Genomic DNA, 17,381 nt, shown 5'->3' on the forward strand with positions numbered 1-17,381 from the left:
ATCGTTTTTGTATTAATGTTCATGTTTGCATGGGTTAGACAGATTGAGGAAGATTTTCTACAGCCAGATGCTCTCCTTGTTGCCAACCCTTACATGTTACGAAGCAAGGTAATATTTCCCCACAGCCAGACATGTTTTCATGGAAAATTGGAAACAAATGGCACTGTTTACATGAGTTAAACTCACAACTATCATGCAATGTCAAGGCAAGCAGACATACATATATGCATATATATGATAGTCTTCTTTCAGTCTTCATCTACCAAATTTAGTCACAAGATTTTTGGTTGGCCATATGCTATAGTACAAGACACTTGCCCTATGTGCCGTGCAGTGAGACTGAACCCCAAACCACGTGGTTTGTAAGCAAGCTTCTTAACCACACAACCAATAACCCTTGTAGGAACAAATCAAAGTGAGAATCATAAAATATGCCACTGAAATTGAAATGTTAACCTAAGTTTTGTATTGTCCTATAATTACTGGTGTGTTCTAATTTAGCGCATTGTACGGAAAGTTGAAATGTTTAGATTTGGGTTACGAAAACTAATTTTTTTTCAGGAATCTGCTCAAGTCTCTTGTGATGACTAAGAAAGTCAAGGATCACTAAAAGTAATGCTTAGGATGTGTATATTGGATGTCACCAATTGTAATGGTATAATTGGTTTAGATATAAAATTTGACTATTATTGGTAGATTAGCATAAAGTTTGGTGGAGGCTACACATGACAAGTTGAGAAGGCTGCATGTTGGTAATTTCAGGATTCTTGAAATAAATTGACATCTCCGTAGATGTCTTGTTGGCTCTGTGCTGATTGGATAGTACTTTTATAAATTCCTCATTTCAGAAATAGAGAATTGTATTATCCAATTGGTATGGAGTTGACATAAGGCATCAAAGATTTATAAACCTTAGAAATTCACACTGATACTGCCTATGGGCATAGCATAGTAGATAAAGGCTTTGAAATGCAGTGCAATCATGTAGAGGCTCTGAGTTCAATCTCAGGCAAGGTACTAAAGCGAATCACAAGACACCAAAATGTAGTGAAAACAATAATCAAGATAAGGACACCACTTTTATTCAATCATTAGCAATTTTAATTACACTCTTATTTGAGTTGGAAGATTACAAATGCTAGTCTGTTAGAGAATTTCTGGTTGTTGTTGAACATGGCTCACTAAGTTAATATGAAAGGAAGCAGATAGTAATAAAGCTCATGAAAGATTTGCCATTGATAAGTTGGTTGATAGAAAAAAAGAGTGAGAAAGGCAGCAAGCTGGCATCTTTACGTTCTGAGTTCAAATTCTGCCGAGGTTGACTTTGCCTTTCATTCTTTTGGGGGTCGATAAATTAAGTACCAGTTGTGTACTGGCATCGATCTAATCAACTGGCCTCCTCCCTAAAAATTTTGGGCCTTGTGACTAAAGTAGAAAAGTAAAAATTCATGAGAGAAATTACTGCTCTGAAAGTTGCAAAGTAGAGAGGATAAGAGGGGCATGTTACAACCACCAAATGATGAGAGAAAAAGAGACATAGTAACTCTCTGACAGTGCTGAAGAAAGAAGGGATATTTTGTTAGAAATGTCTTGTTTTTATATTTGATCTCAACTAAGAAATAGGTCTGTATAACAATGAAAATTTGGTAAGTTATCTGGGTTGAACTGAATGAGACAGGGAGTGGGGGAGGGGGAAGAATAGCTTGTATGCATAGATGGCCATGATTTTACTTAGCTTGATGTGTCTTCTCAAGTATAGCAAATTACCAGAAGTTGCAGTCCCTTCTCATCTTTTCATACTTCTTATATACAGTTATTCCACCTCAGCTTTTGAAATGATGGGAATCTTTTTATGAAAAAAAGTATTTAGGAGAATTTATGATGTTTTTAACCATCTTCCCTCACCACTTTCACTGGACCGATTTGGGCCCATTTTTTTGTTTGCACTACGCTCACATAAACCATGGGATAAGCCTTTTCAGTAAAAAATAAAAAAGCAAATATTTACAGACAGAAAGGTGATTTAAAGGAAATTTGACTGTTGTTTCTAGCACATCCCATGACCACCTCGTTTCTTCTTCACATGTATTGATGTTTTTCAATATTTCTCTCTATAAAAACATTTATGCTATTAAAAAAAAAAATTTGGAAAATTTACATTTTCAACCTCTTCCTCCCATTGTTTCTGTTTGTAATTTTAAAATATTGGAGAGAGCATAAGGTCATTCCTGGGATTTTAAATCCAGTGATTAAAAAAGAGGTATGCAAAAGTTAATTTATCGTCTAATTTATTTTAATAACAACCTACTTTTCTGTTAGTTAATATATTTTTTCTTACACATGCACAGACTTGTTTGATTCGGGGGCGGGGGTTAGAAATTCAAATTACAATATTTTTTCTAACTTATAGCCCAGCAATGGACCACGCGTGTGTTACTTCTGCATCATCATTCCATAAAATGGGTTTATGGTGAGAAAATATTAAGATGGTCGTGGAATGTGCTAGAAACAACAGCAAAGCCTCCTTTACATCACACACCCTTTCGTCTGAAAATATTTACAATTTGTTTTCTTTTACTGAAAATGCTTCTCCCACAGTTTTTAAGTGCAGAGTACAAAAAAAAAAAAAAAAACCCCGGCTAAAATCGGTCTCCAGAGACAGCTGGGTAAAAGTTAGGAAAAACACTCTTTACTCTTTTACTTGTTTCAGTCATTTGACTGCGGCCATGCTGGAGCACCGCCTTTAGTCGAACAAATCGACCCCAGGACTTATTCTTTGGAAGCCTAGTACTTATTCTATCGGTCTCTTTTGCCGAACCGCTAAGTCACGGGGACGTAAACACACCACCAGGCGATGCTGGGGGGGGGGGGACAAACACAGACACACAAACATACATATATATACATCCGACGGGTTTCTTTCAGTTTCCGTCTACCAAATCCACTCACAAGGCTTTGGTCGGCCCGAGGCTATAGTAGAAGGCACTTGCCCAAGGTGTCACGCAGTGGGAATGAACCCGAAAAATATAAAATTTTCGAAAATTATTTTCCAACCATACTTTCCAAGGCCATGGTAAAAAAAAAATTGGAAAACTCCGTTAAAACGCAGAAAATCCAACTTATATGGGCGTCCTGATCCGAAACTCCGCCAGTTACGCACTGTTGTTTCAAACAAATCTGAAAACAAAAGGAAAAAAAAACAAAACAAAAAGGTACAGAAATTAACGAAGATAGGGCTAGTAAGAACGATATGATACTCTTCCAAACATTTTTGTTCCCAAACTTCATCCCTATAATTTTAATCTGCATCCTCGGAAACGTATCTGAAAAAAAAAATCATTAAAAACATGTACTTTTGTAGAAAGTTATGAATAAACAAGATCGAGAGATAAATATTAGTTCCTATTCCTTTTGGCAGGCGATGTTAAAATTTTGTGATAAATTAACGGTAATTTCTTCCTTAGACATGAGACTTCGAATTTGGAGGAACGTATCATACCAACACCAGTTACTTAGTTTATCTACTCTGGAAGGACAAAAGTTTGTTGCCCTCGGCGGCATTCAAACATCTTCAAACAGCTGTAGTTAAATACCGCACGTCTTTTTGTCCATGTTTTATCGCACCAAAGTTCATAGGCCACAGAACTACTTCTGAAGAACTACATTTTTTCTGCAAGCTTGTACGGTTTATATGAGGAAAAGAAATCTTCGCGGAAGTTCGGTATAACTGAGGTAGTGTACGTGATAAGTTATTGTAGGTGACATAATTACCCACGCAACGTAACTTATGTTTTGTCTTTATTGACCGGCTGTGAGTACTTTAAACGACGTTAGCCAATCAGAAGGTTAATAAGTGTTCACGTGATTGGTATCTTCCACCCTCCCCCTTTCAGCGCCATCTTGCATTGTAGTCACCGGAGGTTAGTTCGCTTTCTCTCATCTCTCTTCTTATTTTTACCTTCTATTATTGATCATATTTATTTATTCAGTTAAATATTAAGACTTAAAGAACTGTCACAACAATATCTATTGTCAAATGCTATAATTCTCTGTTTTGCCCCCATATTACAGGCTTTCAAAAATGTTCGAGTCTCTTATAAAGGCAGCCAAGGTGAACCCACCATTCAGTAATCCATTCTATGCCAAGTGCGAAAGCTTGCTGCCTGTTAATGAAACTCGGACAATAGCGGCAGCCAATGCAGCAGGTGAGTCTTCATACATCTTAATATAATAATCTATCAACCAGCACCTCTGTTATTATATCACAAAAGAAATAATAATTATTATTATAACTTGTCATTTCGTCATTTTCCACCTCGTTATTCACGTGGAGGTCGAACGAAGGCCTACTCTTAATAAAACATCGACAATTGTTCGTGACATTCTACTTGTTTTCTTTTTTGATGTGTGTTATTTTGCGGAGGCTACTTAACCTCGTGGTTACGTCGATCGAGGTAATCGAAAATTTTCTTTCTTTGAAGGCTGTTCAGCCACTCCTATCAAAAATATCCTGTCACAGATATTTCCCCATTCTGTTTTACTCATTTCTCTCATCCTTATACATATAAGCTAAAGCTGTATTTAATGTTCTTTGTCTCATGATGTGTCAGTATAACTTTTGAAGATGTCAAGTTAATAAATGTAATAAACTGGCGAAGATGTGAAAGTGTTGTTGATGTAGCATGACCTTGTCTTTTTATTAAACTCCCGTGATAGAGGTTATGTTCACTGATGGAATCTTGTGACGGTCAATTTAGCCTTTCATCTTTCCGGGACCGATTAAATATCAACCAATTATTGCATCGACTAAATTCGCAGTTTTATGTCTTTAAAAATCATTATTATAGAAGCTATAATATGAATGCCGACTTGACAGGTGACTGTATTCATGTTTGAAGGACAACCACTGATCTGTTTCTACCCTGTATACATACCTCACACTAATACACATAATACGTAAGTTAGCTTACTAATCCGACTTTTATCACTTCAGATGTCCTTGAGAATTAGTTTAATGCGAGAAAGTTAAAATCTTACTCGTAGTGTGTAATAAGTTGTCTAAATAACACGTTCAATCACTGTTTAAACTGTCATATGTGTGTGTCATTATTTCTGATCTTTGCCTAGTGTAGTCTTACATTCCCTGACATTCATGTTATCGTATCACTGAAGTATGTCTCCACAAAGGTGAAGTAGGTGATGTTGCTGTAGTATCCTGGTTACATAATACAAATGTTTTCTTAATCAAATTCCTGTCTCTGAATATAATCTCAGCTATTTTATTTACAAAAAAAAGTACCCTGCCATATGTTTTTGTCCTTCTCCAGTTGGGTTGGTGTCTTTTCTGATTTATTTCTGCTAAGAAAAATAATGCATGTACTGTTATGTTTTAAGTACCGAAAATAGATGTATTCAGATTACTTCGATCTGTTTTCATATATTGATAGCGAGATTCCATAATCAGGGGGAGGTAATAAAAGTATTGGAAATCGACAACTATTTATGGAAATGCTTTTGTTTTTTTAAAATTATTATGTCATTTGCCGTGTACGTGTAAATCCGTGAATTGTTTTCAATAGACATCATCATTAATGAATTTATATTCTAATTGTGAACATCAGTAATGATTTAGAATTTTATATACCCATTAACTGATCTTCACACCAAAACGACTGAAAACATTTGGAAAATATGTACAATCTCTCAATTATGTGTAGCGTACAAAGAACAACTTCACCAAGTCACTTCGATGAATACATGTGGCGTCAATTAAGAAACACGTGCTGATTGGTTCATCCTTTAAATTGAATACATAAAGGACATTTTCAACTAAATAAGTCTACTTTTTTTTTAATCTTTAATAACTGAATATAAATTCTTTTCATAGATCTCTCTGATTTTGAGATGGGACCTCAGTACGATCTAGGAGCTATTATCCTTAGATAACTCAATCACGAGTCACTGTATACAGTAAACTCATGATTCAGTTTTTGACACCAAGTTGACCTCCTTCAGTGTTTATCTTGTGTATTCTTGATACCTTTACCCTTTATATTGTTTGCAAGTTTTTTAAAACTCTATTTCGGATATCTCCTTGACAATAGAACTCTGGAGTATTCCTCTAATATACTTCGAATGACCTCTCTCCGACAACATTAGGCGATCACCCTCTGTGTATAATTTTTCTACGTCATTTTAACTATTTTAAGATTGTCAAGAGCGACAGCCCATGTCGGACCTGTGGTGTTAGTACTTTAGGTTGGTTTTCTTGCTATTCTGGTGTTATAAAGTCATCTGATTATTTCTCTGGTAGCTGCTTATCTATAGGGTTGGTGATTTGTCTCAATTCATGTTATATCAACTACTGCCGAGCAGATCTTTATTCCATTTGAAATCTAGATGTAAATCGTTTTAAACCTGTTGTATGTATCTCTGTGTCTATAGATAGGAGTGTGTGTGTGTTTTTTAATATATCGTGGTACTCCGTCGGTTCCAGTGAAATTAACGTGCAAGCGGCTGAGCACTCCATAGATACGTGTACCCTTAACGTAATTCTCGGGGAGATACAGTGTGACAAGGCTGGCCCTTTGAAATACAGGCACAACAGAAACAGGAAGAAAGAGGGAGAGAAAGTTGTGGTGAAGGAGTACAGCAGGGTTCGCCACCACCCCCGGTCGGAGCCTCGTGGAACTATAGATGTTTCCGCTCAATAAACACACAACGCCCGGTCTGGGAATCAAAACCGCGATCACACGACCGCAAGTCTGCTACCCTAACCACTGGGCCACTTTTCCATCTCTCTCTTTCTCTCTCTCTCTATCTCTCTCTCTTTCTCTCTCTCTCTCTCTCTCTCTTTCTCTCTCTCTCTCTCTCTCTCTCTATGTATGTATGTATATATATATATATATATGAGAGAGAGAGATATGCGTATGTATAGATAGTGTATGCAAGTGCTAATGTTGAAATTTTGCTTGTCACACTGCTTGAGTGTGGTGGTACTCTCGGCATTATAACCAGTCAATCTGCACTTTGGAAGACCTATGGAATATAAAAACCTAGTGAAAGTTGGCAACAGGAAGAGCATCTGGCCAGTTAATTCTGCCTCAAAATCAGTTCTCATCTTAGCCATATTAACTTAGATTAAGATGTTAAATGAATGATATGATATTTAACTGACTAGTGCCTCTTTTAGTCCTCCTCATTTATATAAAATAAACATTTTAAAAATTTATTTTTCCAACCTTAGTGAGGTACATTATATTTGCTATTGATTTATTGACTAGAAATAGTTTATTATTTTGAATATATTAAAAATTATCTACTAACAAGAGTGATATCCTCTACATAAGATTAGCTTCATTATATTCTCTAACAATTATATCACTTCTCACTGTATTTCTCATGACAATCCTGTTAAAACTAATATTTATTTCTTTTTCAGAAACCACCAGCTGTGAATATGGTTCTGCCAAATATTATGCTTTGTGTGGTTTTGGTGGTATTTTAAGTTGTGGTATTACACACACTGCTGTTGTTCCTTTGGATTTGGTAAAATGCCGAATCCAGGTTGATCCTGCAAAGTATGGCAACATTTTCAATGGTTTTAGAGTTACCATCAAAGAAGATGGAAAAGTTGGTTTAACTCGAGGATGGGCTCCTACATTCATCGGATATTCTTTGCAAGGTCTTGGGAAGTTTGGTTTCTATGAAGTCTTCAAAGTAACATATAGTAATATACTTGGTGAAGTAAGTTTATTCTTAGTTCTCTCTATTACATAAAACTATTAAGTTTACTTAATCTCTCACTAATTGCCACAATAGTTATATCTTACCAGATGTCACCATTGGCTGTTATTCACTAGATGTCATCGATATGTTTCCACCAGATATCATAGTTATGACTGTAACTAGATGTTGTGATTCTCTCCCTGTATTATTGTCTACCAGGTGTCATCTTAGTTACACCTCATTGGATGTCCTGTTGGAAATACTACTCTTTGACTTGTTTCAGTCATTTGACTGCGGTCATGCTAGAGCACCGAACAAATTGACCCCAAGACTTATTCTTTGTAAGCCTAGTACTTATTCTATAGGTCTCTTTTGCCGAACCACTAAGTTATAGGGGTGTAAGCTCATCAACGTTGGTTGTTGAGTGATGGTGGGGGACAAACACACATAAATATATATATATATATAAACGACAGGCTTCTTTTAGTTTCCGTATACCACAGCCACTCACAAGGCTTTGGTTGGCTCGAGACTAGAAGACACTTGCCCAAGGTGCTACATGGTGGGACTGAACCCGAAAGCATGTGGTTGGGAAGCAAGCTTCTTAACATACAGCCATGCCTGTTGTGTATTATTTCATGGATCATTGATTTTAACAAAAGTTGGTATTTTACCAAAAGTTACATGGTTAGAGGTGTTGTGTGTAGGTGGATGTGTTAGTCTTTTTGTCTTGATGTGATGATTGTAAATGAGCATCACCGTTTTAGAAAAAGTGTCCTTCGTTTGTCCTTCAGTGAAAACGTTTGGCCTTGGAGAAATATCTTAGTTGGAAACTAAGGGTTGCTGACAGAAAGGGTATCCAGCTGTAGAAAATTTGCATCCAATCCAGATAAATGTAGAAGTGTATATATATATATATATATATATATATATAATACACACACACACATACACATACCTACAGGGTGTAGCAAAAATAATACTTTTTTTATTTATTAACTTTTATTGAACAAAATTTGCTGAAAGTAAATCATCATTTAACATCCACTTTACATACTGGTATGGGTTAGATGGTTTGGCTGGAACTGGTAAGCTGGATATCCTTCCTAACCTCAACCACTCCATAAGTGTAATAAGAGTAGTATCAACCACAGCTACAATTTCACTTAATGAGTCTTAAGTACACCATATTGCCAAAGATCTTGGTCATTTCTCATTGCCTCCATGAGGCTCAACATTAGATCATGTTTCACCACCTTGTCCCATGTCTTCCTGGGTCTACCTCTTCCACAGATTCCCTTCACAGTTAGAGATTGGCACTTCTTTACGCAACTGTCCTTGTCCATACTTATCACGTTACTGTACCAGTGCAGTCTCTCTTGCACACCATATCTGATCCCTCTTGTACCCAGTTTTTCTCTTGATGCTACGACTGTGTTGTACCTGCACACTGATGTTGCACATTCATTTCTTTCAAGCCTTCACATGTCCTCTGTGGCCACAGCCCATGTTTCACTGCCATGTAGCATGGCTGTTCACACACAGGCATCATACAATTTGCCTTTCACTCTGAGAGAGAGAGAGAGGCCCTACCCAACCTACTCTTATTCTAGCAATTACACTTTTGGAGCACCCATCTCCTGATGCTAGTTTGGTCACCTAGATAACGGAAGCTATCAACTACTAGGTATCCTCCCTGGCATTTGATGGAGTCTATTTTCTGTACATTTCTAGTGTTTATTGTATCTGTACATCTGCCACACATACTGACTATATTCCATGTTAACCTTCCTCTGATATTGCTGCATCTCTTACATGTCCATAGCTTGCATTGGGTACATCTTATGAAGTTTCTACCTACACCTTTTCTACATTTCGAGCAGGACCTTCTAACACATAGAAAATTATATAAAACTAAAAATATTATACAGTAGAAAACTAAAAATTAATAAGAAAAGGTGTTACTTCTGCTGCACCTTGTTATTGTCATCATCTGTTTTCCACGCTGGCATGCATTGGATGGTTTGACTGGAGCTGGTAAGGTTGAGGGCTGCACCAGACTCCAATTGTCCGTTTTGGCATGGTTTTTATGGTTCGATGCCCTTCCTAACACCAGCCACTTTACTGAATGTATTGGGTGCTATTTATGTGACACCAGCATTGGGAACAATTCTGCTGTGGTGGACATATCTATCATTTTTTTTAACCCTTTAGCATTTAGATTTCTTTGTCAAATGTATTGCTTATTCATTCACATTGTTTTGAATTAATGTGAGAGGTTGGATATGGTCAGTTTTGGCATGAAATAAGTCAAATATTTGGGCTGGATGTAGCTGGATTAAATGCTAATGGGTTAGTGTCTGTCTTCCATGATGGCATGGGTTGGATGGTTTAGCAAGTGATAATGATCCAGCGAATTGTGCCAAGTTCCAGTGTCTGCTTCGGTTTGGTTTCTATGTCTGGATACCCTTCCTGTTGCCAACCAGGGGTATATAGTATTGTGAGAGGTGGCTTTATGCTAGGTAATGAGAGGTTAAAGTAGGATACAGGGACAGAAACTGTTTTGCAATAGAATATAAGAGAAGTGGTTTGGATGATTGTAGATGAATGGGTAGGTAAGTTCACAAGTGTATGAAAGCAGAGTAGCAGATGGTTAGAGATGGAGGTGGAAGTGAATGGTCAACATGGCTTGCATGCATGGTGAATGGTAAATATAGGTTATGGGGAAGGTGGAAGCAATAAGAGGCAGCACAAATGATATGAAGTGTGGGTTGTGTGAGAGATGTACAGTGCCTGGGATGAGGTTAGAGGTATAAAGAGGTGGAAACAGTGGGAAATGAATATAGGTCATTAAGGTTGCCAATTGCAGACAGGACATACAGGAAAAAAGTGGCAGTGATAGGGGTATTCAGTGGAAAATGTACAGGATGATACTGAGAATGTTGGAAAGAAAGGAAATGGTTTCGGCGAATGAGTTGGAGCATAAAAAAAATGAGGAAAGAAATGTCTGCTGTTCCTCTCTCATCTAACTACTGCAGCTGACTGAAAAATGCTGTAGTCAGAAGAACAGTGGTGGAAAGGAGGGTGTTAGAAAGATGAGTTCTTGGAGAAAGACTAGTCAAAAAGAGATTTCGTGCAGAGCCATAGGCATAAATGATTCATTTTTGCTGTGATAGGTGGGTCTTTTCAAGTGCATTCCTTTGTTATCTCTGTGAGGCTCAACATCCAGTGATTGTTCTTTTCTACTTTGTTCCACACCTTGGGTCTCCCTCTTCCAAGGGTTCCTTTCATGTTTAGTGATTGGCACTTTACGCAGCTGTCTACATGTGCATCATGACCATACCAGTGCAGTCATCTCTTTCACACTACATCTCGTGCCTGTTATATCCAGTTTTCTCTCAACACATTTGCACTTTGTCATACATGGACACTGGCATTGCACATCCAGTGAAGCATGTTAGCTTCATTCTTTAGCCGTCACATGCCGTCTGCATTTCACTATACCGTGTAGCATTGCTGTTTGTACAAAAGCTTCATACAATCTGCATTTCTATCTGAGTATAGCTCTCTAAACTTTTTCTAGTGACTGCTTTCAGAACATCCTCCCTCACTGCTAACTCGGTCCCTACTTAGGTTTGTTTGAGGTAGTAGACCGTTTCTATTTGGCATTCAAGAAAATCTATTTCTTGTGTTGTTATTGTTTATTGCTCCTGTGCATTTGCCACAGTCAAAGCCTACATTATCTGTTAATCTTCCTGTAATTCCAATATACCTTGTGTGTCCACAATCTACACTGGGAATACTGTCTGCAAATATCTACCAAAACCTTTTCTACATATTCAATAGGTCCATTTTCCTGGAAGGATAAGTGGTTTATTTGTTTTTCTGCTTCGATCTTTGCTAAGTTAACTTTAAGGCTCTTTGCAAGTGTACACGTATGTATGTGTGTATATATGAATTTAAATAAATTGCACTTCATGTTTAAGGCTCTGATGAAGCTGTGAGGTGTTACTCAGGCACTCAACTGAGTCCATTGCATCTTATAGTGGAAACAGTTGTAAGCTTATGAAGTTTGATAATCTTTTAGTCCTTTGTCATTTTTTTTTCTTATATAGCACGGGAGTGGCTGTGTGGTAAGTAGCTTCCTTCCCAACCACATGTTCCAGGTTCAGTCCCATTGCGTGGCACCTTGGGCAAATGTCTTCTACTATAGCCTCAGGCTGACCAAAGCCTTGTGAGTGGATTTGGTAGACAGAAACTGAAAGAAGCCTGTCGTGTGTGTATACGTTTGTGTCTGTCTCCCCCCTCCCACCATCGCCTGACAATTGATGTTGGCGTGTGTACGGCCCTGTAACTTAGTGATCCGGCAAAAGAGACTGGTAGGCTTACAAAGAATAAGTCAGCTTGTTCAACTAAAGGTGATGCTCCAGCATGGCCACAATCAAGTGATTGTGACAAAAGAATATATATATGTACACATCTTGTTTCATCATTAGACTGCAGCTATGGTGGGGCACCACCTTGAATTAAACCCCAGTATTTCATTTTTTGAGCCTAGTGCTTATTCTATCAAACTCTTTTGCTGATCCGCTAAGTTAATGGGGCACAAACATAGGTTGTCAAGCAGTGGTCAGGGACAAACACACACACATATATATACAGGTGTGTGTGTGTGTATATATATATATATATATATATATGACAGGCTTCTTTCAGTTTCACAAGGCTTTGGTCAGCTTGAAGCTATAGAAGACACTTGCCCAAGGTGCCACACAGTAGGACTGAACCTGAAACCATGTGATTGGGAAGCAAGCTTCTTACCACATAGTCTGCACCTATATATATATATTACTCATTAACATTGAGAAACTGCAGTTTAAAAAGAAAGATTATAGGTTACATTCTTCTGTGGATGTAATTACATCAGTTCAGAATTGCTAATGATACAGCATTTACTAGCATTGATTATCCAGAATGGAACCAATGATTAGCAATTGTTACAGGAACCACTTGGTAATGGTTGGTTATAATATACAGCCTTGTGAAGCTGTTGTTTAAATCTCATGTTGTGCCAACCCAGTTGGTTGTGGATTGCTGATAAATATCATTGAAGCAGTTCCCACATTAAAATCTGAACTGTTGACATTTGAAATCTGTTAACCAGAAGTCCTTGCTCTAATTTTAGATTGCTCCTTTAGTTGAAAAGTAAGCTTTATCTAATCCGCCAGATCTATGTATAAAGATTATGGTGTAATCATGCTTTTTTTTTTTTTTTTGGATATGTCCAGAACTACATTATCTAGTAGCTACAGGTTTTTTACTAAATCCACTACCAATTCTTTGTTATATTGAAGATTAAGACATAGTCTAGTCATAAGAAATATTGTTATGATAAGGTTCAATTGCACTTTTCTTAAATGTTTTTTTTTTTTTTACTTTTTCTTAAAATATATTTCATTTCTATGCATGTTTATTATTATTATTATTATTTCTTTTTAAACTATTTCAACATATTTATTTCTGACCCTTTCATTCTGTTGTATGTTGTAGGAAAATACCTTTCTATGGAGGACATCTCTATATTTAGCTGCCAGTGCATCCGCTGAATTCTTTGCTGATATTCTTCTCTGTCCTATGGAAGCAGCCAAAGTGAAGATTCAGACATCTGCAGGTTATGCTAATACTTTGAGAGAATGTCTTCCAAAAATGATCAAGGAAGAAGGCATGTCTAGGTGAGAAAACTTTTTTTTCCAGCATTATACACGTTTACATCATTTGAGAGTTAAATATTAACTGCCATGGCCTGTTACTGGCAGTTGTGTAAAGTTTGTAATGAACCACTGGTGGTACAAGTGTTTAATGTGTTAAGAAAATTTCATTCTCATTTCTGTTGTGAAAATGGCATTTTACACTAGAATTTTGATGAAGAGATAACATTTACAATAAATGTGATCTTTGTAAACATTTCTATAGATAAAAAATTAAGAATTACAATGATAGGAAAATGAAAAGGCAAAACCTGTCACATATAGAAAACTTCTTTTAGCATTTGTTAAAAAAAAATGCAAATTTAAAAATTTTCTCTCAGCTAATTATTCTTTAGATCTTGCAAATTTGTACAACTCATGTACAATATTGTACACATTCTTCCAACTGTATATTAACCGTTTAACATAGTTTTGAATTAATCATAGGGTTGGATATGGCTGGTTAAATGCTGAAGGGTTAAATACTCTGAAGTTGTCTCTCATACTTGCTACACTAATTGAATATTAGTCAAATGTTGTCTTTTTCCTATTTGTAATACTCTAGTGCAAGTGAGACCCACAACAAAATCCTTCTCCCACATCTATGACTACTGTTGTATCCCAAAACACATCATTCGACTAATTGATATGGTGGTTGCTCACCAATACAATCTTATTGTCCCTTTGATTTGCCTTTCTACTGTTACTTCATTGGGCTCAGTTCCTTGGTGTGACTCATCTTGTTACCCCTTAATTTGGCCTACCTGGTTCACAAGTCCCTCTCATCCTACAATATCTACTTTTCCCAATCTTTATCCTGTTGGTATTGCATCTCTGCCCATGTTTTTTCCTGAAGCTTCTGTCACCTTGAAGAACAACTTAAACTATATTGGTCTCAATTTTCTCAAAGGACCTGTGAAGGCCACTGCCTTTCTCAGATGAAACCATTAAAAACAACAAAAGCTGCAATAAATATAGTAATGCAGATTTGACTATTGTATGCAATAAAAAAAAAAGTGGGTTTGAATACCTCTGGTGTATTCAAGAATAAAAATAATCACAGTATGTTTAAATGGGTATGTCTGAGGGTAGATAACCGAGTATTGGCAGCATTTAAATTAATGTATTTAATTTATAACTGCTTTTAGAATTCTATATTTAATATTGTTCTTTATTTTTATTTCTTCTAGTTTCTATAAAGGTATTGTTCCATTGTGGGGACGACAAATTCCTTACACAATGATGAAGTTTGCTTGTTTTGAAAGAACCGTTGAATTTTTGTACAAATATGTTGTACCTAAGCCTCGTTCTGAATGTTCCAAACCAGAGCAGCTAGTTGTCACATTTGCTGCTGGTTATATCGGTAAGTTTTTATTATGCCTTCTTCTGGTAGTCTGTCATGTTGCATGTCAGTTATATCTTTGAAAATATCTGGGTATCTAAAGTTTTAATGCAATGTCTTGTAAAAGACTCTAATTACAGCCTGTCCTTGTGCGACTAACTTAGACGTCTCTGTAAAACACTCTGTACATTCATCTAGCTGTCTATGCTGGCATAGATTATTACAGGTCTGCAATACAACATTCCATGAGTCTTAGTTTTGTGTTGCCTTTTTCTCTGAAGTTCAAGCGTCTCAGATCTGATATTATTTTCTCCTAAATCTCTCCTGGTGTACCTCTGTCAGAGATACATTTCAGGGAGTCTTCATGCAGCATATCTCTGCCTGTTTTGCACAAACATTTATACCAGTCCAGTTATTTTTTACATTGATTAATCTCCCTGATACTTGACTGAAGTTGCATATACTAAATCATTATTTTAAAACATGTATCAGATCATGTTCAATTTTATATTTGTCACTTGTCTCAATAAGTCTGTTATAAATACTGCTATACAACCTTACCAAGAGTCTATCATTTGTGCAGTGAAAGATTTTTGCTACAATTTTTCATAGGAGCTGCTTTATTGGCTTGAATGAAGTGTTAGACTGAAATACTAATGGAAATCCACCTGTTTGCTAAATCATTTATTCTGCTGTTACCCTAACTTGTATATAGCCTGAACATTTTTATGAGCCATTAGCCTGCATTTTAATTTATCCTTTAATTTATAAAAGCACCTATTGCTCCATATTCTGATGCAAATTTGAACTACTCTATTTTTCCACATCCATGACAAGATGGCTTGTTCTCCTATATTCATATTTTCATCTAAAGACTTAGGCTTCTCTAACTACTTTTTAGTGACTAATTTAATCATATTTCCACAATTTCACTAAATATTGCTAAATGTCCTAGCTTTCTTTGCTTAGATTTTTTTTTTTTATTGTAGAAAACTGAGAAAATTTGGATACTTATAAAGTAGAAATTTAAATATTTAAAATGTTAACCTTCCTACAATTTCAAACTTTTGTTTTCATCTTTTCAGCTGGTGTATTCTGTGCTATTGTATCTCACCCCGCCGACACACTCGTATCAAAACTGAACCAAGCTAAAGGGAGAAGCATGGGAGAAATTGTTAAAGAACTAGGATTTGCAGGTTGGTATATTCTATTTATTGATTGTTGGACACATTTTACTTGAGATAAATATAAAGCATGAGAAGTAGCAGTTAATTATTTCATGAGTGAGTTCACATTCATAGAACATTGTTTTAACATTTCTGTCTTGTGCCTCTAAGGTAATCAATCAATAAAACTATTAATATAAAATATGCTAAGTGCTGTAGTTGGTTGATTTTGTAACCTGCTTTTGATTGTTGGTTATAATTTTAACAATAAGCTTAAGAGGCATGAATGTCATACAGTTTCATATCTATGATAAACCCGTGTATCTGAACATTTCTTAAAAATGTGTTAGTAATGTGTGGTTGAATAAATAGATGACATTGATCTGGTTTGTGCACTCACTGGTCAGTGCCACACTCGAAATGCGTGATACATTAATGTAAAGTTGTGATTACTGGTCACCACTACAAACTAGATACTCCATCGAATGAATGAGAAAATTTCAAATATTAACAAAAAAAAACTCCTCTATCTGACTACTGTTATTAATGCTGTTTGTTTTGTTGTAGGTCTGTGGAAAGGACTTGGTCCCCGTATTATCATGATTGGTACATTAACAGCTCTGCAGTGGTTTATTTATGACACTGTAAAAGTAGTGTTTAAACTTCCACGGCCACCACCACCATCAATGCCGGAAAGTCTAAAGAAGAAACTTGGTATAGTTGAATAAGTTTAGGAACTGATGACATATCATCCTGTCCTGTTTTTTTCTCTCTCCTTCACTCTCTACAACCATAAACAGTTGATTAGTCCATAAGTTGATGGAATGTTCCATCAGTAATTAGCAAAGAAGTTCAGCAACCCAACTGAACTGTTACAATGCTATTTGAGATCGTTTTTGCAGAATACCAATTCATGAAGCAATATTTAAGTTGCTAATCTTCACTGATCACTCCACTCGTGACTGCAGCAAAAACTGCAGTAGATGCAGCTGCAACAGTGGTGATGTTTCACTTTATCCAGCTGCAAGCAACAACATTGTACAATGTACACCAGAACTAGTGAAATAAAATATAACTTAACTAATCTTTTTGTTCATCTTTTCTTATAACCCTGTGTTGATATTGTTATTGTTAACTAGCCCAAAGTCGATCCTGATCAGAGATGTATGTTTAACCCGTTAGTGTTCAAACTGGTCATATCCTGCCCAAATGTTCTAGATTTATGTTGATATCAGCCAGGTCAAGCCTCTCACACATCACCTACAATGTTACTTTAAACATAAACAGCTATACCATCTTGAAGCTATGAGATAATACATGAATACTAAGGGTTGAGTGTTTTAGCCATTACAACCCTTTTTATTTTCAGAGGCTTCCCATTGTAAGGAATAATAACAT

General features: G+C 36.3%; 1 protein-coding gene across 1 annotated transcript; it reads left to right on the top strand.

The window, feature by feature from the left end:
• Positions 1-3,891: 3,891 nt before the first annotated feature.
• LOC106879670 (solute carrier family 25 member 3) lies at positions 3,892-17,067 on the top strand. Its single transcript, XM_014929343.3, has 7 exons — positions 3,892-3,920; positions 4,072-4,205; positions 7,442-7,746; positions 13,279-13,460; positions 14,666-14,838; positions 15,903-16,013; positions 16,551-17,067. Exons 2-7 carry the CDS (start codon positions 4,082-4,084, stop codon positions 16,709-16,711), a joined length of 1,056 nt encoding a protein of 351 aa, XP_014784829.1. The 5' UTR covers positions 3,892-3,920; positions 4,072-4,081; the 3' UTR covers positions 16,712-17,067.
• Positions 17,068-17,381: the final 314 nt, after the last annotated feature.

The sequence above is a fragment of the Octopus bimaculoides genome, chromosome 4 (genome assembly GCF_046866305.1).
Source record: "Octopus bimaculoides isolate indiv1 chromosome 4, ASM4686630v1, whole genome shotgun sequence".
In the NCBI taxonomy this organism is placed as follows: Eukaryota; Metazoa; Mollusca; class Cephalopoda; order Octopoda; family Octopodidae; genus Octopus; species Octopus bimaculoides.